At 46.4% G+C, this 21634-nt stretch overlaps 1 protein-coding gene and 1 long non-coding RNA gene across 2 annotated transcripts; one reads left to right on the forward strand and one right to left on the reverse strand.

Moving 5' to 3' along the window:
- Positions 1 to 3019: 3019 nt before the first annotated feature.
- Positions 3020 to 9191, forward strand: PIGM (phosphatidylinositol glycan anchor biosynthesis class M). Its single transcript, XM_081925161.1, has 2 exons — positions 3020 to 3147; positions 7516 to 9191. The coding sequence occupies exon 2, from the start codon at positions 7599 to 7601 to the stop codon at positions 8928 to 8930; it is 1332 nt and encodes a 443-aa protein (XP_081781287.1). The 5' UTR covers positions 3020 to 3147; positions 7516 to 7598; the 3' UTR covers positions 8931 to 9191.
- LOC309377867 lies at positions 9016 to 10665 on the reverse strand. Its single transcript, XR_014171745.1, has 2 exons — positions 9995 to 10665; positions 9016 to 9179 (listed from the first exon to the last, which is right to left on the reverse strand). It is a non-coding gene; the product is annotated as an uncharacterized lncRNA (long non-coding RNA).
- Between the last annotated feature and the right edge of the window lie 10969 nt (positions 10666 to 21634).

Consider the following 21634-nt stretch of genomic DNA (forward strand, 5'->3'; position numbering starts at 1 on the left):
CTAAGTCTCAGCTGTGATTTTGGCAATCAGCATGGAAATATGGCTGGGAATAAGTCACAAATTCCAGGATGTCCTTTTTGGAATATGTCAGCTTTTTATCAATTAGAATGTAAGTAATGGAAACAAAAATTTTCTTAATGGGGAAATGCGCTTCCCAGAATTTAGAGGCTAACTACTAGACCCATGGAACAGATTGGCTCCCAGGACTTGGCAAAAAAAATGTGCAGGAACCGTACTAGGATTTCAGGGTTAGAAAGATTTAATTATTCTATATAGATTAAATTGAGGATATTTGGGTCACCCCATGATCCAAGCCATATGATCTTATTGCTTTCAGATACTTGGGAAAAAATGATTATTTACTTAATACAATGTATTACCCTAGCGAATCATGGCATATTATTTTATGTAAAAATGGCTACCTTTATAATATTATATATATATTAATGGTCATGCTCAATTGTCCCCTATCTTGCTCACATAGAGATTTCTGATTAACTACCCCTACAACAGAAGCAACACTTTCAATTTATAAGTTAAGTAACTGGTCAAAACATTACAGTCAAAGACAGCCCTGTTACCACCCAGACTACCTAAGGCCTGCATGATTTTTCTGAAATCTTAGGGTGGCCAGGTGAACTCCATTAGGGAAAAATAAGTCTTGGTCAAAAGTGCAGGGCAGGAGATGTTCTCGTTCCCTGAACAGGAGGTAGGAATCTTTATTCAAAAGCCACAACGTAAATTCATCTATACTAAAAGGATTCTGTGTGGTGATGCCTCTCAGATATGCCACTTCCAAATAGCTTGACAAGGAGAGCTGCAACTTGAAGAAGGGGAATTTGGGGGCATATATATATTAAAAGGGCATGTAGGAAATTGGATTACTGTGGAAAGTTGAGAGCATTTACTTACTTGATGCAATTTATGAATCACAACCTATGAAACTGAACTGTAAAAAGGCTACCTCTGCCCAGAAAGGGGTCTACTTCCTAAATCCATAACACTCCCAAGACAATGCTGGGTCTAGGAGAAACCCCAGACTAGAATCATAGAGAAGTACAGTCATATCTCATGTTACATTTGCTTCAGGCTGCACATTTTTCAGGTTGTGTCCTGCGGCGACGCAGAAGAACCGGAAAGGGTTACTTCTGGGTTTCGCCACTCGTGCATGTGCAGACGCGCAAAATGACGTCATGCGCAGAAGTGGCGAATCGTGATCCACGAATGCGCAGGCACAGGTTGCGTTCTTTTCAAGTTGCGAACGGGCCTCTGGAACAGATCCTGTTCGCAACCAGAGGTACCACCGTAGAGTTGGGAAGAATAATCTAGTCCAGCCTTCCTCAACCTGTGGGTCCTCAGATGTTGTTGAACTACAATTCCCGTCACCCCTAGCTAGCAAGGCCAGATCTCACAGATGATGGGAGTTGTAGTCCAACAACATCTGGGGACCCACAGGTTGAGAACCGCTGATATAGTGCAATCCCATGCAATGCAGGAAACATTTGCCCAACATGGGGCTTGAACATATGACCTTGAGATTTAGAGTATCATGCTTGACCAACAGAGCCAGAAGCTGTTAAATGTAAAGTTGTTTCCTTTAGGCTGGGAGGGCAACCCCACCCAAAGGCGTTGAAACCCCCTAACTTGGTAGATGAATCCCATCCCAGCCCACCACCCCCTTGTTGAGAGGGAGCCAGATTCTGTCCTTGTCCTTTAAAAAGGGCCAGGGGCTAAATTTGACCCTTTGGCCGCCTTCATTTGGCCTTTGAGATTCTCCCAGGCCACGCCCCCTCTCCCTAGGCCACACCTCACTCTCTGCCCCCACCAGCCCTGCTTTGCACCTTGCTTGCATGCTTCTGCCTCCCAAATAGTATGGGAAACAGCCCAACTAGAATAAATAACCAATAAACTGAAACTGACACAGGGACAAATAGAAGAAGACACCTTCACCCTGGTATGGCTCCCCTTTATCACATACACAGCCCAACAAGCAGTGGCATAGCGTGGGTTGTCAGCACCCGGGGCAAGGCAAGTAATTTGCGCCCCCTAACCCATGGATTTGCGCCCCCTAACCCTAACCCCCAGATGTTGCGCCCGGTGCAGCCGAGCCCCCCTGCACCCCCCACGCTACGCCACTGCCAACAAGACAATGACAAAAATCCACCAACAGCATACAAATCAATATGGCTAACCTGATCCAACTCCTTCATGGATCACTGCCTTGCCGGGGCTTGAATAACTCAGAGAAGCTATGAGCTATGCCATGCAGGGCTCACTGCAGATGGTGACAGCAGTCACGAAATTAAAAGACGCCTGCTTCTTGGGAGAAAAGCAATGACAAACCTAGACAGCATCTTAAAAAGCAGAGACATCACCTTGCCAACAAAGGTCTGTATAGTAAAAGCCATGGTTTTCCCAGTAGTGATGTATGGAAGTGAGAGCTGGACCATCAAGAAGGCTGATCGCTGAATAATTGATGCTACATAAAGAAGGCTGATCGGCAAGTCCTAGGCTCTGTGGTTTAAACCACAGCGCCACCGCGTCCCAAAATTTAAACCCAAAAGTCAAGTTGCATTGGCCGGGAATCGAACCCGGGCCTCCCGCGTGGCAGGCGAGAATTCTACCACTGAACCACCAATGCTATACATGCGACATGTTAATCACATGTGATGACTTTTACAGTCGTTGTGTTTTGCTGATTTTTAGGCTGCAACTTTTTTATGGATGATTTGTTGTTTCGTGTGATTTGGGCTGCATTTGCGATGCTCTATTACCGCATTGCTATTTATTGCTCGTGAGCGGCTTTGAGAGTCGTCTAAATGAAAAGCGGCATAGAAACACGCTCCTTCTACCCAAGAATAAAAAAACCCTACCTTCGCAGCGCCGAGCATGCGCCGTGCGGCAACATGTAGCCCTGGCGCTGCCCTCACTTCGCATCTCCTGCCCGCTTCCCATCCGCTCCCGCTCTCCTGGCGAAGCAGGACGAGGAAGGGCAGAGGCTGGGGCTTCAGTTCCGCAAATGCGCATGCGCTTCCCCGAGCAGCCCCTGCTTCCTGCAAGCGGGGAGATTTGCTTTCCAAATGCTGCAAAGCAGCTTCGCGGACCTTCTTCCCCGGAGCGACCTGCGCGGCGGAGTCACCCTCACAGGTACCCCTTCCTGCAAAGGTCCTGCTCCTGTCCTGCTTGCTATTCCTCCCCATTATTTACTTCTGCTCCCTCTCCTTCCTTAAAGGAATGGTCATATCCGGGCTAAATGCACATAAATATAAAGGTGGGCACATGAAATGCACGCAGCTCAGTGGTGGTTGTTGTCGTTTAGTCGTGTCCGACTTGGACCAGAGCATGCCAGGCACTCCTGTCTTCCACTGCCTCCCGCAGTTTGGTCAAACTCATGCTGGTAGCTTCGAGAACACTGTCCCACCATCTCGTCCTCTGTCGTCCCCTTCTCCTTGTGCCCTCCATCTTTCCCAACATCAGGGTCTTTTCCAGGGAGTCTTCTCTTCTCATGAGGTGGCCAAAGTATTGGAGCCTCAGCTTCAGGATCTGTCCTTCCAGTGAGCACTCAGGGCTGATTTCCTTAAGAATGGATAGGTTGGATCTTCTTGCAGTCCATGGGACTCTCAAGAGTCTCCTCCAGCACCATAATTCAAAAGCATCAATTCTTTGGCGATCAGCCTTCTTTATGGTCCAGCTCTCACTTCCATACATCACTACTGGGAAAACCATAGCTTTAACTATACAGACCTTTGGAATGATGCCCCTATTTTCATTGGAGAAATGCTGGAGGGTATGGAATAGGGTATGCATAGAACCATAGAACTGTAGAATTGGAAGGGACCCTGAGAGTCATCTAGACCAACCCCCTGCAATGCAGGAATCTCAACGAAAGCAACCATGACAGCTGGCCACCCAACCTCTGCTTTAAAAAACTTGCAATGCAGAAGTTTAGTCACCGTTAAGAGCAGATTTCTGTCATTCCTTGTTTGCGCGCGATCTGCTTCTGCACAGTGACAGCCCCAGCTCCTTCCTTCCTTTCCTTGCCATCCGTTTTTTCCAAAACACTTCCTGGTTCTCTGCTCCATGTCCCTGTTGCTGCTGCAACTCTGAGCTTCCAACAGCAGGGACAGCCCTCTAGTTATTCCCAAACAGATCCTTCTCTTTCAGCAGCAGAGGGAGGGTGGGGTCCCACCCTAGGCAGCTCCCCCTCTGCTCCGAAACCATGAGACCCTCCTCTCTATCCCCCCCCCCGGGCCTTGCCTCCCGATTTATTCCCACCCCCAATCCATTCAATACTCCGTCTTTCCTGTTCTTTGCTTGGGTCTTATTTTACCATTTATATAACAACAACAACAACAACAACAATTTATTATTTATACTCCGCCCATCTGGCTGGGCTTCCCCATCCACTCTGGGCAGTTTCCAACAAAATATTAAAATACAGTAATGCATCAAACATTAAAAGCTTCCCTAAACTGGGCTGCCTTCAGATATCTTTTAAAGATAGGATAGCAGCTTATTTTCTTCACATCTGAAGGGAGGGTGTTCCACAGGGTGGGCGCCACTACCGAGAAGGCCCTCTGCCTGGTTCCCTGTAACTTGGCTTCTCACAGTGAGGGAACCGCCAGAAGGCCCTCGGCGCTGGACCTCAGTGTCCGGGTAGAATGATAGGGGTGGAGACACTCCTTCAGGTATACTGGACCGAGGCCGTTGAGGGCTTTCTAGGTCAGTACCAACACTTTGAATTGTGCCTGGAAATGTACTGGGAGCCAATGTAGGTCTTTCAAGACCGGTGTTATGTGGTTTTGGGGCTGCTCCCACTCTCCAGTCTAGCTGTTCTTTCCGTGCAGATTCTTCTCTCTCAGTGTATTGTGTGGCTCTGACCATTTGTGAGTGTATGCTAAAGGTGACTTAGGCGTGTGTGTCTCCTCATTTGTTTGTGTGCATGCACGCAGGCTGTGTGTTAGAACTCTGTGTCTGATTTCTTTTTCTATGTGTGCGCACAAAAGGTGTGAGTTTGGAATGCATACCTCATTCTCTGTGCATGCATGCATGCCTGAAGGATGTGAGTAGAATTGTGCCTCTGATTTTTTGAATTAAAAGTGTGCGTTAGGAGTGTGTTTGTGTTGGGAATGTGCCCTGTTCTGTTCTAAGATTATGCGTTAGAAATGTGTGTCTGATCGTGTTTATGGTTCTGCATGTCTGGTCCTGGCCGCTGTCGAAATACAGCCTCCGAGAGGTTTCCACTTAAGTAATCTGGCCCTCAGGCCGACAGAGGTTTCCCAACCTGTTCTTGCACGTAACAGGTTGGGGGAAATGGCATCCCTGCCCAGGCAGCTCACAAGACGAGACCCGCTGTCAAATTGCATTATGTGCCTTCTACACCGTTCTCTCAGATTCCTAGTTTCCCTGCTTCTGGTCGTGTTTCACAAGCAAGCAAACAAGACAAGGAAGCTCCACTAATCAAAAGCCAGGCTTCTGCTTTAATTGTACAGTCATACCTCAGGTTATGACGCAGGTGGCACTGTGGGTTAAACCACCGAGCACAGGACTTGCCGATCAGAAGGTCAGCAGTTCGAATCCCCGCAACGGGGTGAGCTTCCGTTGCTCGGTCCCAGCTCCTGCCAACCTAGCAGTTTGAAAGTCACCAGTGCAAGTAGATAAATAGGTACCACTCCGGCAGGAAGGTAAACGGCGTTTCCGTGCACTGCTCTGGTTCGACAGAAGCGGCTTAGTCCTGCTGGCCACATACCCGGGAAGCTGTACGCCGGCTCCCTTGGCCAGTAAAGTGAGATGAGTGCCGCAACCCCAGAGTCGGTCACGACTAGACCTAACGGTCAGGGGTACCTTTACCTTTACCTCGGGTTACAGACGCTTCGGGCTGTACGTTTTTGGGTTGCGCACTGCGCCGAACCCAGTAGTACAGGAATAGGTTACTTCTGGATTTTGGCGCTTTGCATATACACAGAAGTGCTAAATCGCGCTTTGCGCATGCGCAGAAGAGCCGAATCACAACCTGCACATGCGCAGGCATGACGCTGCGGGTTGCGAATGTGTCTCCCGTAGGGATCACGTTCACAACCCGAGTGTCCACTGTACAGGCAACTCCCCACTTGCACACGATGTACTTCTGTGCAACTGCGTACACATGCAGCACAGGAAACCCAGAAAGGGAAGTGGACTCTCCGCAGAGCCTCTCCCAGATGCTCCCCACTTCTAGGTTCCACTTCCGGGTTTCCAAAACTGTGGGGTGCTCAGTCACACACAAGCAGATCATGTTCTAGTGGGGAGCTGCGTGTATTATTATTCTTTTAAATTTGCTTTTCACCCTTCCTTAAAAACTGTGATGTTGGTCAGCCTGGAGAAATCTGCTTTGTGGCCCAATTTTGAACCCTTGCCAATGTTTGCAAATATGTTTTGGGTAGTTTTTAATTGCTTTTAATAGGCTTTCCACCTTATTTTAAATTGTATCGTTTTGACATTTTGATGTGTGCCACTCTGGGCTACTTTATTTTTTTTAAAATAATCTTCATTAATTTAAACTACATACATATACAAAGAATTGACAATCTCATACTACAAAAAGAAAATTAAAGAAAAAAGAATTAAGAAAAAAGAAAAGAAGAAAATACAGAAAAAAGAAAGAAGAAAAAGCAGGTTTACATGCATAAAAACTTAACCTTCCTAATACTTAAATAAACACTTAAATAAAAACGACTTCTGACAAAACAAGTCTTCCAATCGTTCTCCGTGTACTGTTTATACTGTCGCTGTTTTCTTTGCACATTTTTATTTTCTTTAATATTGTTCCCATCTACTCCACAAACGGTATTTGTTGTGTTTACAAGTATCACTCAAGTTTTGCTAATATGGTGCGGTTGGTACAATATGATCATATATAAACTGGACTACTTTGGGTGGGATGCAAATTGAATACCGTTTTTTTCGCTCTATAGGACGCACTTTTTCCCCTTCAAAAATGAAGGGGAAATGTGTGTGCGTCCTATGGAGCGAAGACGCCATAGCCCCGTGATCCTCTCCCGGCTGGAGAAGTGACGCGTGACTATGGAAGCAGCCTCTCCGCTGCGCCTTTCCGCTGCTCCCTGACCTGGTGGGCTTCCCCCCGCCAGCCCCAAAGAGCAGGTCGAAAGGAACCTGAAGCCTGGAGAGCGAGAGGGGCTTCCAAGGTAGCCGCCTGAACGCACCTTCAACGGCACCTTGTTTTAGAGCGGGAAAACAAGAGGGGGAAAATTCTCCCACTCTCTGCGCAGCGCTTCCTGCCGCTTCGCTGAAGGGGCGCTGGGCAGAGAGCGGAAGAATTTTTTCCCCTTGTTCTCCCCCCTCTAAAACAAGGTGCGTCCTATTGTCCGGTGCGTCCTATGGTGCGAAAAATACGGTAAACAAAGAAGCATGGCCAGCAGGCCAAAGGGATCCCCGAGCACTGGGTAAAATAGCTAGGCCCTTGCAAAATGCTAATACCAACTGACCTTTCTCTGCCTCTTACTGTCTCTTAAACAGGGTTGTTTGCTACTTATGCAGAGCTCTTTTGATTTGATTTGCATCTGAAGAAGTCGGCAGCAAGGCGGGAGTGGCCGTGAAAGATGGGATCCGCTTCTTGTTTTAACGCCCCCTCTCAAAGAGACCCAAATATGGCGCCACATCAGACACTCAGGAAACGAATCCTTTCCGGATTCCTCAGGAAAGAACTCCTATTCAGCGCTGCTTTCGCCATCAGGCTCGCTCTTGTTTTCTACGGAGTTTATCAGGACAGGACGATGCTGGTGAAATATACGGACATCGACTATCAGGTCTTCACCGACGGCGCCAAGTACGTCACGGAAGGGAAATCTCCCTACCTGAGAGCCACTTACCGTTACACTCCGCTGCTGGCCTGGATCTTGACCCCAAACGTTCACTTGACTGATCTGTACGGAAAGATCCTTTTCGTTGCTGGGGATATGGTTGCCGCTTACCTCATCTACGAGATCCTGTTGCTCAGAGGCCTGGGGGAAAGGGAGGCTTGTGGCTGCTGTGCCTTCTGGCTCCTCAATCCCTTGCCGATGACCGTGTCCAGCCGGGGGAATGCCGAATCTCTTATCGCAAGCCTGGTCCTTGGCACCATGTACTACGTGGAGAAGAGGCGCTTGGTGACGGCGGCCGTTCTTTACGGCCTCTCCGTACATATGAAGATTTACCCGGCAACCTATGCGTTGCCGTTAGCCCTCCATCTGCAAAGCTGCGGGAACCCCGAGCGAAGAGAAGCAGACGTTTCGAAGCGGAAGCTCTCTCTCGCCGGCGACTTCCTGCGGCCTCTCTTAAGGCTGTTGTCCAGCCGCGACGTCCTGGTTTTCGGGACGGTGGCCGGTTCCACGTTTGCAGCCCTGGGCCTCGCGTTTTATCTCCGTTACGGCTGGGAGTTTCTGGAGCACACCTACCTCTACCACCTGACGCGCAGAGACATCCGCCACAACTTCTCGCCTTACTTTTACATGCTGTACCTGACGGCGGAAAGCGAGTGGAGTTTCCCCCTCGGACTTGCGGCCTTCCTCCCGCAGCTTCTCCTCCTGCTGGTCATATCCTTGGCGTATTACCAGGACCTTGTCTTCTGCTGCTTCCTGCACACTGCGGTGTTTGTGAGCTTCAACAAAGTGTGCACATCCCAGTATTTCCTCTGGTACCTTTGCCTCCTTCCACCTGTGCTGCCTCGCTTGAGGATGTCCTGGGTACGGGCCGCCATGCTTCTCCTGCTGTGGCTTCTTGGACAGGGTCTGTGGTTGGCGCCAGCCTATTTTCTGGAGTTCAAAGGGCAAAACACTTTCTTGCTCATCTGGCTAGCAGGCTTGCTCTTCCTCCTTATCAACTGCGCGATCCTCGTTCAGATTATTTCTCACTATTGTACGGCGCAGGTGACCAGGAAAGTGAAGCAGCGGTGACTCCTCACAAAGGAGGAATCCTGCAGGTGGTTCTCTGAGAGGAGTTATTCATTGAGCAAGACTGGGTAACAACAGACTTCTAAAAAAAAGTTTGGGGGATTTCTTTTTCGGTATCGTTTTTGCACCGTTTTGGAAACTCTCGCCCTTCGTTTTGAGAAAGGTGAAGGCTTTTTTTTTTGAGGTCTGCTTCTTCTGAAACATGACTACTGATGTGTATTCATTTGTTACGTAACTGGTTCCCATTTCTTTCTTTCTTTCTTTTTAAATAAATGAATTTTATTAGCATTTTCCACACAACAACAACAACACGAAAGATATCAAAAGATAACAATACGCAACACTCAAAAATCAACATTTGAAAACTAAAAAAGACCAAAAAACCCCCCAAACAAATCCATATCTTACAAGTTAATAGTATAAACACTAAAACAACAACAACAACAAGACATTGACTTCCACCAATCCCACAGCACCTCCTTTATCTCTCATTCTGTCTTCCTGTTTTCCTGTTTTCTTTATCCTCTCTAGCCTAGCATCTAGCTATAAATCCTTCTTTCATATCCTTTCACTTCGCAAGGTTATTCCTGACTCAGCCATATTTCTGCCCTCGAACCTTGGCTTTTGAGGTATTCATTTAGGCACTCCCATTCTTTTTTTACTTCACTTTTTGGTTTTTGTCTTATTATATCTGTCAATTTGGCTAATTCTAAGTATTCTGAGAGCTTACATAGCCACTCTCCCCTAGTGGGTAACTGATTCCCTTTCCAGTACTTAGCCACCAGGATTCTTGCTGCAGACATTGCGTATAAGAAAAAATTAGTTTTGTCTTTTGGAATATCGTCATTTAAAATTCCCAAAAAGGAATGCCTCTGGCCTTTTACTATATGATATTCTTAATATTTTCTTTATTTCTTCGTGGATCATGCTCCAAAATTTCCCAATTTCGGGGCATGTCCACCACATATGGTAGAAGGTTCCTTTTTGTATCTTGCATCTCCAGCCCTTATTATTATATGTTTTATTCATTTTTGAATATAATGAATAAAACTGGTTCCCATTTCTACTGCATTGCACTGTTCAGATAGTTTAACGGCACTTGATGTCAGGAGCTGGAGTCTGGAGTAGGTTGGCAATAAAAAAAACCACAGGTGTCAGGGAAGTTCACTCTTTATTCAAAAAAACCAAAACAGCTCATGCCTAGTATCACAGCAACTCTTCTCTGTAGGTCTGGCCCCAATGAGGCAGTTGCAAGGACTGGAGGTCCTCACGTTCCCACCACTCCTCCTCTCCCTGGTTATTCCACAGCAACAGCAAGCTGTCTCTCTTTGCTCTGCCCTCTTCATTCCTCTATGGGAGACCAGGGAGGAGAGGAGCTGGTTGCAGCAAGAAAGGAAGACTCCCTGGTTTCTTCAGCAGCCCACCTCATCTCCGTCTCCTGGTCCCCCTCCTCTCCAGCCTCTGATTCTGGACTGCTCTCTTCCACAGCCCCTTCCTGCTCACTAAAGCCTGTTGCCTCTCCAGCTTTCAACACCATCTCCTCCCAGTCTGCCCCCTCTTCTCCCTCTGACCACTCATCGCGGTCTCACCACCAGTCCCCTGGCTCAGAGCCTTCTTCCCTAGCTGGTGCCTCCCACCATTCCTCTGTGTCCAGCACAGGTGTAATACGTGCAAGTCCAGGTATAATATTATATTTGCCCCAAAGCGCTGACTGGACTTTCCACATATGAACCAGCCGTTCTCTCAAAGCGCCGACTGGACTTTCCGCATATGAACCAGCCGTTCCCTGCGGGGAACGCAGGGGTCTTGGTCAGGCAAGAAGGGTCTTGTCAGTGTTGGCCCCCTTGCCTATGAAACATTATTTCTAGGGAGATACCTAGCACCATCTCTGGCAGCTTTTAGGTACCAGGCTAAGCTTTTTCCTGTTTATCCAGGTCTTTTGTTAATTAATAATACTGCCTCCTGTGGTGGTGCTTATCTTTTAGATGGGTGGTTAGGACTAGATCCTTATTTTACTGTGCATTTGTATGTATTGTATTGTTGGCGCTTTAATTTTTCTCTAATATTTTTGTTCATATACTGCGTTTTTTTTGGTCAAGTCCCTTTGAGACTGTAAAAAGCCACAATAAATGAGATTATTAATAATAACAGACATTTATTCACATTTCCACCACATTCTTGTCCTACTGCTCTGTAAATTGGCCAGCCGTATAGCTGGCAAGTACAAAGGTTTTGCTGTTGCTGTTGCAAGTGTTTAACCTCTGCCTGGTTGCATTGCTAAGCACGCCCGAGAAACCCCTGTAGGTCAAAGAGCCTTCTGGGTCAATGGAGTAAATTCTCTGGAAAATTAAACTAAAGTAATTTCAGGGAGTTTCCAAGCGATTGTTTTAAGTTTCTTCATTCTCTCTCTTCTGTAGAAGTTGTTGAGTTTCCTGCATCCCACAATAGCAGCCGTTGCTGCAATAACATAATTGCTCTGGAAAGCAAATCTTTATGAGCTGAAGCTGATGGTTGATTTTGAAATTAATTCCTTTTGTTTGTTTGTTTGTTTGTTTGTTTTGTTTCTTGTAATGCATTCCTTTGTTTCTTTTTTTATAAGCCCCCTTTAGCATTTATTTTTTTTGCGTGTTGAAAAGCGGCATACCAAGAAAATTATGAATGAACACATATGTATTTAGGACCAATTTTGTTTTTATGATTGTAAATTGCTTTGCATATTTTCTAATATTCTGTTTTAATGCTGTAACACACCCTGGGACCTCCCCTTTGTGCCAGGTTAGGGAACTGCCCCTCCTGTCCCTCACTGTACAGGAAAACACTGCCAGACATTTTCCATTTCATTTAATTTTGATTTATTATATTTCTGCGCCGTTTTTCATCCAAATGAACCCCAACGTGGCTTGCAAGTAATAAACAACAGTAACACAGTAGCACATAATGGAAAATCACAAATACAGCTTAAATCATATAGAATGATTAACAAATTCCAATCTATAAAACACTGTTAACGAAGCAACAAGAAGAAGCTAAAGCAAATGTCACATTATCTGATTAACAATTCGATACAGCATTTATAATCTATAAAACAACATTAGGAGCATTAAGAAAACAGAAGATAAACTAAGCACTATTAAGCTCATAAACAAACCCTCCACAAGCCATGTACTGTTGCCTGGTTGCATTATTGAAGTTTTCAGTGGATAAATCAATTTATCATTATGGACGCGGGTGGCACTGTGGGTTAAAGGTCGGCGGTTCGAATCCCCACAACGGGGTGAGCTCCCGTTGCTCGGTCCCTGCTCCTGCCAACCCAGCAGTTCGAAAGCACGTCAAAGTGCAAGTAGATAAATAAGTACTGCTCTGGCGGGAAGGTAAATGGCATTTCCATTGCTCTGGTTCACCAGAAGCGGCTTAGTCATGCTGGCCACATGACCCAGAAGTTATACGCCGGCTCCCTCAGCCAATAAAGTGAGATGTGCGCCGCAACCCCAGAGTCGGTCACGACTGGACCTAATGGTCAGGGGTCCCTTTTAGTATTAGTCTTCCCCTTGACCAAAACAGAAATCTAACAGAAGTTTCGAGGCACAGTTCCTTTCTTTTGCCACTGGGTGTCAGTGTCAGGCTACTGTCTTTGGCTAGGAGCTTCCTTGCTTTGTGGGAGAAGCGCTGCCTGTTTTGGCCAAATTTCCCAGGGGAAATGCTCCAGGTCTGTTATTCTTGTTTTGTGTGTAGCTGGATGTAAAATGTGAAGTTGGGAAAAATGCGTGCCTTTGGAAAGCTGATGATCTGCATCTGAAAAAAACAGCAGGTTAAGGCTATCTTGTTTATTAAGCCCAATTTCAGGGACACCATTTGCACGAATTACATGAGGGTAGAATGAACTTGGTTCCATACTTAAAAGACCCAAGCCATATTAAAACACCACCTTCTTTTTGGCCAGTACAGTGGTACCTTGGTTCTCAAACTTAATCCATTCCGAAAGTCCGTTCCAAAACCAAAGCGTTCCAAAACCAAGGCATGCTTTTCCCATTTCAGATTTTTAAAAACAACCCCTAAAACAGCAATTTAACATGGATTTTACTATCTAATGAGACCATTGATCCATAAAATGAAAGCAACAATCAATGTGCTGTACTACAAAGTAAATAAGACAGTATTGTAGATGATTAAAATAAAAATTTATTTTTTTCCTTATCTGCACAGATGATAGTCATTGTTTGGATGGGGGGGCTTTTATCCATTTCCGCAGTCAATCAACCAATCAGTAGCTGAACTGGGTTCCACACAGTCACAAAAACAAATTAACCAAAAAAGCCTCAAAAACAAAAACGCAAAATGAATAGCAAAAACAAAAGCGCCAAACTTAATCCGTTCCAGAAGTCCATTTGACTTCCTAAATGTTCAAAAACCAAGGCACAGCTTCTGATTGGTGCAGGCACCCCGGAAACAATAACCGACAGCCACGTTGGACGTTCAGCTTCTGAAAAAACATTCGAAAACCAGAACACTTACTTCCTGGCTTTGGGTGTTTGGGAACCAAGGTGTTTGAGAATCAAGGTACCACTGTATTACTCTGTGATTTTAACAGCTCAGATTGAGTATCAGGTGGTACATCTTCCACTTTGAAACTGTAAAGCTTCTCAAAGGGGTCTAATTTGCATTTGTAAGGTCTTTAAAACATGCACTAAACATTTCCAGTATGTTTGGACCCTTAATGTATATTGCAGAAGGTTTGGTGCCCCCCCCCCCCGCTCATCAGGTGTAAGTGTGTCTGGAAAAGCTTTAACCACCCCATAAGAATTCATACAGTATCTATTGCGGCATTCACAGTGCATGTGATTCCTGCCCCGCTTTGAGGCTTCACATTGAGATCTGAAAAATGACCAGTGGTATCAACAAGGAAAATAAGGTAAAGGTAAAGGGACACTGGTGGCACTGTGGGTTAAACCACAGAACCTAGGACTTTTCGATCAGAAGGTCGGTGGTTCGAATCCCCACGACGGGGTGAGCTCCCATTGCTCGGTCCCTGCTCCTGCCAACCTAGCAGTTTGAAAGTACACCAAAGTGCAAGTAGATAAATAGGTACCACTCTGTCGGGAAGGTAAATAGCCTTTCCATGCGCTGCTCTGGTTCGCCAGAAGCGGCTTAATCATGCTGGCCACATGACCCGGAAGCTGTATGCCGGCTCCCTCGGCCAATAAAGCGAGATGAGCGCCACAACCCCAGAGTCGATCACGACTGGACCTAATGGTCAGGGGTCCCTTTACCTTTAAGGGGCCCCTGGACAGTTAAGTCCAGTCAAAGGTGACTGTGGGTTTGCGGCACTCATCTCGCTTTCAGGCCAAGGGAGCCAGTGTTTGTCCACAGACATCTTTCCAAGTCATGTGGCCAGCAGGACTAAACCGCTTCTGGCGCAACAGGACACCGTGACGGAAACCAGAGCGCACAGAAACGCCGTTTACCTTCCCACCGCAGTGGTACCTATTTATTTACTTGCACTGGCGTGCTTTTGAAGTGCTAGGTTGGCAGGAGCTGGGACAGAGCAACAAAAGCTCACTCTGTCATGGGGATTCGAACTGCTGACCTTCTGATCGGCAAGCCCAAGAGGCTCAGTGGTTTAGACCACAGCGCCACCCACGTCCCAAAAAGGAAAGTACTGTACGGTCATTGAGCCACTGGTGAACACTTAGATTAAGTAAAGTTTTCCGTTTGGTCTCCAGGAAGTTTAACCTTCTTCCTTCCTGCATAGAAGCACTTCTTCAATGTATCTTCCCTACTTAGTCAGCACACTTCATAGCAGTAAACGGAATCTCCAGATGCTGCTTCAATGTTTTTAATGAAGCTCTTTGAACTGGTGACCGTGCAGAGCTCTGCCATTAATGAAGTACAGTGGTACCTCAGGTTACAGATGCTTCAGGTTACATATGCTTCAGGTTACAGACTCCGCTAACCCAGAAATAGTACCTCTGGTTAAGAGCTTTGCTTCAGGATGAGAACAGAAATCGGGCTCCGGCAGCGCGGCGGCAGCAGGAGGCCCCATTAGCTAAAGTGGTGCTTCAGATTAAGAACAGTTTCAGGTTAAGAACGGACCTCCAGAATGAATTTAGTACTTAACCCGAGGTACCACTGGATATGAATGAAACAACAGTAGAAACAGTGCTTTTTCAGACCAAGAGAGTATTGCAGATACCGCACAGCTTGAGGCAATTGGATGCATAAAAACTAACTCCTTTTGTAATGAAACATAGCCTAGGCCCCTCAGTTTGATTCAAATAATATATTATTATTATTATTATTATTATTATTATTATTATTATTATTATTATTAACCATCAATGGTTGTTATCAGTGGTGTTTCAAAGTCAGTCTCAAGTTCTTACATAGACATATGCCAAGCTAAACCATGCCTCTTAGCCCAATATAGAAAACCACATCACCATATAACAGGGAGGTTACTACTTTAAAACAGCTGCCACATCCGTAAGAAGGAAAAGTGCTGAGAATATTTACCGTATTTTTCCGTCTATAAGACTAGGTTTTTTTTCTCTTTAAAAAAATGTCAAAAATAAGGGGGAGTCTTATACACGGGGCCACCTCCCCCATTTTCTTAAATCTGAGTCCCCCAAAATAGGGGGCGTCTTATAGACGGGAAAATATGGTACATAATTCCAAATCTGAACTGCCCTGTACGCCACCAAAACCTCAAATCCACTAATGCAGGCTTCCTCAAAGTCAGCTCTCCAGATGTTTTTGGCCTACAACTCCCATGATCCCTAGCTAGCGGGACCAGTGGTCGGGGATGATGGGAATTGTAGTCTCAAAACATCTGGAGGGCCGAAATTGAGGAAGCCGGCAGATGCATGAAAGCTGGCAGAGAGCCTTCAGTAGCGAGGAAGCTTCCCCACGCGTTTCAGAAACGTTGCCTAAGCGAATAAGATAAAAATAGAGGAATCACAGGACACCCTAAAAATTCCCAGCAGATGGTTGGAGTTTTTGGAGCTAGCCAACCTGACTGGAAGAATCCGCGATCAGAAGGAAGAGGAATACCAAGAAGACTGGAAGAAATTTATAGATTATCTAGCTAAATATAGTCATATAAGATAATTAGAAGATACTTGAAAGTATCTGATAGGCCTAGGAGTGGAATAAGAATGTTGTATAGTAATATGGATTTAAGTCAAAAAAGAAAAGAGATGAAGATAGTTGAAGGAGTTAATTGTATTAGAAAAAGGATTTTGGAGAACTGCTACAAAGGAGATACAGTGGTACCTCAGGTTAAGTACTTAATTTGTTCCGGAGGTCCATTCTTAACCTGAAACTGTTCTTAACCAGAAGCACCACTTTAGCTAATGGGGCCTCCTGCTGCCGCCGCGTCGCCGGAGCCCGATTTCTGTTCTTACCCTGAAGCAAAGTTCTTAACCTGAAGCACTATTTCTGGGTTAGCGGAGTCTGTAACCTGAAGCGTATGTAACCTGAAGTGTATGTAACCCGAGATACCACCGTACAATGAAATTCAGTTGAGGGGGAATCGAGGAAGTCAGACTACAATGAAAGTTAACTTGGATTTCGGAAAGTAATGACTGTTTTTACTCTTTTTTCTTTCTTTTAGTATTGTAAGGTTTTATTTATGCTTTTCATATGTTAAATTTGTTATAAATGTGGAAAAGCAATAAAAGAAATTGTTAAAAACAAAAATTCCCAGCAGATGACTGTACTTGGGCAAACCTATAAAAATAAATACTTTGGGTTGTGCATATGCAATATTCTCCCTCTGCTGGCACAAGGGCTCTGGCAATAGCAGAGAGCTGTTTCTCAAGGTGGCACAGCAGGGAGATCCTAAACCAAGGTGCTGTAGCGGAAGCTACTTGTGCAACGGGATGGTGCTAGCGGAACTACTATTGCAAAACATCCAATTCAGTGGAACATTTATTCAGCATCTTCAAGCAACATTCAGGAAAGTAGAATGTTCATCACATGCTCGTTCGTATTAGGGTTCTTTATTCATAAGCAAAATGGGAAGTTGTGAAAAATTTGGAGGGCAACCAAGATGATGATGCCATCAGCACAGCCAAAATCACCTGTCTCTTTCCTTCCTTTTCCTTCCTCAATGCAAAATCCTTAAGCCCTGAACAACCTCGGTCCAGTATATCTGAAGGAGCGTCTCCACCCCTATCTTTCTACCCGGACACTGAGGTCCAGCGCCGAGGGCAGTTCCCTCACTGCGAGAAGCCAAGTTACAGGGAACCAGGCAGAGGGCCTTCTCGGTAGTGGCACCTGCCCTGTGGAATGCCCTCCCACCAGATGTCAAAGAGAAGAACAACTACCAGACTTTTAGAAGACATCTGAAGGCAGCCCTGTTTAGGGAAGCTTTTAATGTTTAATAGGTTATTGTATTTTAGTGTTTTGTTGGAAGCCGCCCAGAGTGGCTGGGGGGACCCAGCCAGATGGGCGGGGTATAAATTATTATTATTATTATTATTATTATTATTATTATTATTATTATTATTAATCATCATCATCAATCTTTATTACGGTCCAGAGACCCAACAAATCTTTACAAAGCAATACACAATTCATACAGCCTACCTCCAGGTTAAACAAGCATTTTGTTCAGAATATAGGGATAATTGGTTCTTGCAATCACCGATAAAAACTTTGCCACTGCTAATGTTCTAGCATTTGTCCAGTCTTCCAATAGGAACCTGTCATAGTGAGCCTCTGATTTTCCTGGGAAAGGTACCAGCAGGGGTAATATCAGTTCATCCCTGTCCTGCTCATATTTTGCACAGTGCAGCAAAATATGTTTTATGCAATCGATGTCTTGAGCACACGAGCAAAGTCTGACCTGGTAGGGAACTCCTCTCAACCTGCCATCCAACACTGCAGAAGGAGTGTTATTATTATCTTCACCTAGGGATGGGTGAATTTGTCAGTCTCAGTTTCTCAGTGTTTCCAAATCTTCTGTTCTCCATATTTCCACACCAGTCTGCAGTTTTTTCTTTAGAAGGCTTCACGAAAGCTCATCAGCATTTCTGGGCACACTTCTCCAAATGCACACATTCGTGCCTGATATTTTGCCTTAATATACGCATGTTTGCAAAGCAAGCTCCCCCAGTGTAATGCATTTTGCATGTATTGTTATAGGGGTTTTTTTGGGTGCTGCCCTCTAAACCTTAGAAATTAATAAATGGTAGGACTTATTTGTGAAGGGAGAAATACAAGCTGCAGAGGAATTCCTGAGCCAGCCTATGCAAAATGACCTGGCCAAGCTAGGGCCGTTAAGAAAACACTGAGGGCCATTGGCAGTGCAAGAGAACTGTCCTCACCCCTTGCCCTGAGGTGTGAACAGAGACTGGGGTTTGGAAGGCTGCCAGGGTAACTGGGTGTGAGGTGACAGGAAAAGAGAGTTTTTAGCAGGGTGTTCTGGTAAGAAGAAAGACTGGGATCCATCTTGGGCAGGCTGGCTGAAGGCTGGCTGGGAGAGAGGCCTTGGACTTGAGGGCTGCAATTCTGTGGAGGACAAGCCCCTCTTGAAATGACCGTGCTGTAAGATCTGGACTCATTCCATGCAGACTGAAGGTGTTAATAGGTGAAAAAACCGTATTTCTTCACGTTACGACAGTCTCTGCAGCTTCTCGGTTCTCCAAAGGAACACACACCCTGGAACCTCTGTGATCTTGCTATTGCTCAGAAATGTGTTTCCAAATCTTCTGTTGTTCTCCATATTTCCATATCAGTCTGCAGCTTTTTTCTTTAGAAGGCTTCACAAAAGTTCACCAGCATTTCTGGGCACCCAACAGCATTTTAAAAACTGATATCTGTGTTAATATGGCACACTGTACACATTGGAGAATTTTGCATTGCAAAAATTCGGAGAAGTGTGGAATTTCAAGGATGTCTGTAGCCCTATTTGCACCTTTCCCCCCAGAAAGCACAAAATAAGTCTGTGCACCTTTAAATATGAACTGAATCAAGTTTCTCTCCCATCTCCAAGTCTTCCTCAGTCCCTTGCTTTTCTTTTATGCATGAATCCCCTTCAGATTCTCAATCTTCTGCAAGACCTTCGTCTTTCCCTCCTTCTTTTCCATTCCCTCCAATGTCAGTGGTTGCTTTGCTTCCCAGCCATTTTCACTTCTCCACCCCCACTTGGCGACTTTCCTTGTTCCTTCTCGCGCTGCAGCCTCCTCCATGCTCCTTCCACACGAGACCTTGCACAATGCGATTAGCCAAGACTTCCAAGACTGCTGCTCAGTTGCAGCAGGAGGCGTGAAACCCCTCACTGGTGTCCTCTGCAAACGTGCTGTGCATGTGCTTCTACAGCTGGGAGCTGGCCTGCACTCTCAGCCAAACATGGACGCGGCAGTGTCCTCACAGGACCCAGATCTGCTTCATGACCTTCCAAAGGAGCTGAAAGCTCAGCAGAACAGCAGTCGAGTGAATCAACGGCACAGTGACCAAGACTGCGAGCCTATTGGCGCTTTTTGGTCAGAGGAACCCTCCACCTCAGCAGCAGGCGAAGATACCTACGGGAGGGAAGAGTATTCTTCCATTGAATCATCACATTGAATCACAAAGACATCTTCAGGACAAAACCGAGGCAGACAAGCCAGCTGGAATTGGGAGAAAGTGATGTATGGAAGTGAGAGCTGGACCATAAAGAAGGCTGATCGCCGAAGAATTCATGCTTTTGAATTATGGTGCTGGAGGAGACTCTTGAGAGTCCCACGGACTGCAAAAAGATCAAACCTATCCATTCTGAAGGAAATCAGCCCTGAGTGCTCACTGGAAGGACAGATTGTGAAGCTGAGGCTCCGATAATTTGGCCACCTCATGAGAAGAGAAGACTCCCTGGAAAAGACCCTGATGTTGGGAAAGATGGAGGGCACAAGGAGAAGGGGACGACAGAGGATGAGATGGTTGGACAGTGTTCTCGAAGCTACCAGCATGAGTTTGACCAAACTGCGGGAGGCAGTGGAAGACAGGAGTGTCTGGCGTGCTCTGGTCCATGGGGTCACGAAGAGTCGCACACGACTAAATGACTAAACAACAACAACAATGAGGGCCTTAATAGACAGGTGTATTGAGTACTCTCATAAGAACATAGAAGCATAGAATTGTAGAGTTGGCCGGGGCAGGATGTCCAACTAGTAGATCATGGTCTACCGGTAGATCCCCAGCTGATCCTGGTAGATCAAGGGAGCCTTGTCGTCTACAAAACGTTATGGGGGGGAGCCAAAAAACTCTGTGCAATCCTCCCCCAAAAAGCTCAGCAACTCTGGGTATTTCCCCTCCTAAAAGAAGTTCAACAAGAAGTTCTGGGCAATCCACCCACCCCATGCACACTCCTCCCCCCTCCAATGACAATGGGTAGATCACCGCAAGTTTTTTTATACTGGGGGTAGATCACAGTCTCTTGGAAGTTGGACATGCCTGAATGCAGGAATCTCAGCTGAAGCATCCATGACAGATGGCCATCCAACCTCTGTTTAAAAACCTCCAAGGAAGGAGAGTCCACAGCTATTTCTGTCAGAAAGTTTTTCCTGATGCTGAAGAATCTCCTTTCTTGTAACTTGAAGCCATTGGTCCGAGTCCTACCCTCCAGAGCAGGAGGAAACAGACTTGTTCCCTCTTTGCCGACGTGGGGATCCAGGGCACAGTCCTTCAATGGCTGCGCTCGTTTCTCTCTGGTCGGGGACAGAGGGTGGCGCTTGGGGGGGAATTGTCATCCCGCCACTCCTTGGTGTGTGGTGTGCCCCAGGGTGCAATACTCTCCCCGATGCTTTTTAACATCTTTATGCGCCCCCTCGCCCAGCTTGTCCGGAGTTTTGGGCTGGGCTGCCATCAGTATGCTGATGACACCCAACTCTATCTGTTGATGGACGGCCACCCGGACTCGGCCCCAGACACACTGATCAGATGCTTGGAGGCTGTGGCTGGATGGTTACGTGGGAGCCGGTTGAAGTTAAATCCTTCGAAGACAGAGGTCCTCTGGCTGGGACGGGACGACATGGGACTGAGGGGGCAACTCCCATCTCTCGCGGGGGTGCAATTAGTGCCAGCACCGTCCGTTAAGAGTTTGGGTGTAATCTTCGATACCTCCCTCTCCATGGAGGCGCAGATTGCAGCTATAACAAAGGTGGCATTTTTTCATCTCCGCCAATCTAAGCAGTTGGCTCCTTACCTCTCTCGCCCTGACCTAGCCACTGTGATCCACGCGACGGTCACCTCCAGACTGGATTATTGTAACTCGCTCTACGTGGGGCTGCCCTTGAGACTGACCCAGAAACTCCAGCGGGCGCAGAATGCCGCAGCGAGACTCCTTACGGGGTCTTCGCTTAGAGATCACATTCATCCGGTGCTATACCAGCTGCACTGGCTCCCGGTGGAGTACAGGATCAGGTTTAAGGTGCTGGTTTTAACCTTCAAAGCCCTATACGGCCTAGGGCCCTCGTACCTACGGGACCGCCTCTCCTGGTATGCCCCACAGAGGAACCTACGGTCTTCAAATAAAAACACCTTGAAGGTCCCAAGCCACAGAGAGGTTAGGCTGGCCTCAACTAGAGCCAGGGCTTTTTCGGCTGCGGCTCCAACCTGGTGGAACGCTCTGTCCCAAGAGACAAGGGCCCTCCAGGACTTGACATCTTTCCGCAGGGCCTGCAAGACAGAGCTGTTCCACCTGGCCTTTGGTCAGGGCGCAGCCTGACTCC

Source organism: Podarcis melisellensis (genome assembly GCF_964234715.1).
Source record: "Podarcis melisellensis genome assembly, chromosome: 9".
In the NCBI taxonomy this organism is placed as follows: domain Eukaryota; kingdom Metazoa; phylum Chordata; class Lepidosauria; order Squamata; family Lacertidae; genus Podarcis; species Podarcis melisellensis.

What these genes read in the sequence shown, in the direction of transcription:
- PIGM (XM_081925161.1), top strand. Translation starts at nt 7,599, where the DNA reads ATGGGATCCGCTTCTTGTTTTAACGCCCCCTCTCAAAGAGACCCAAAT.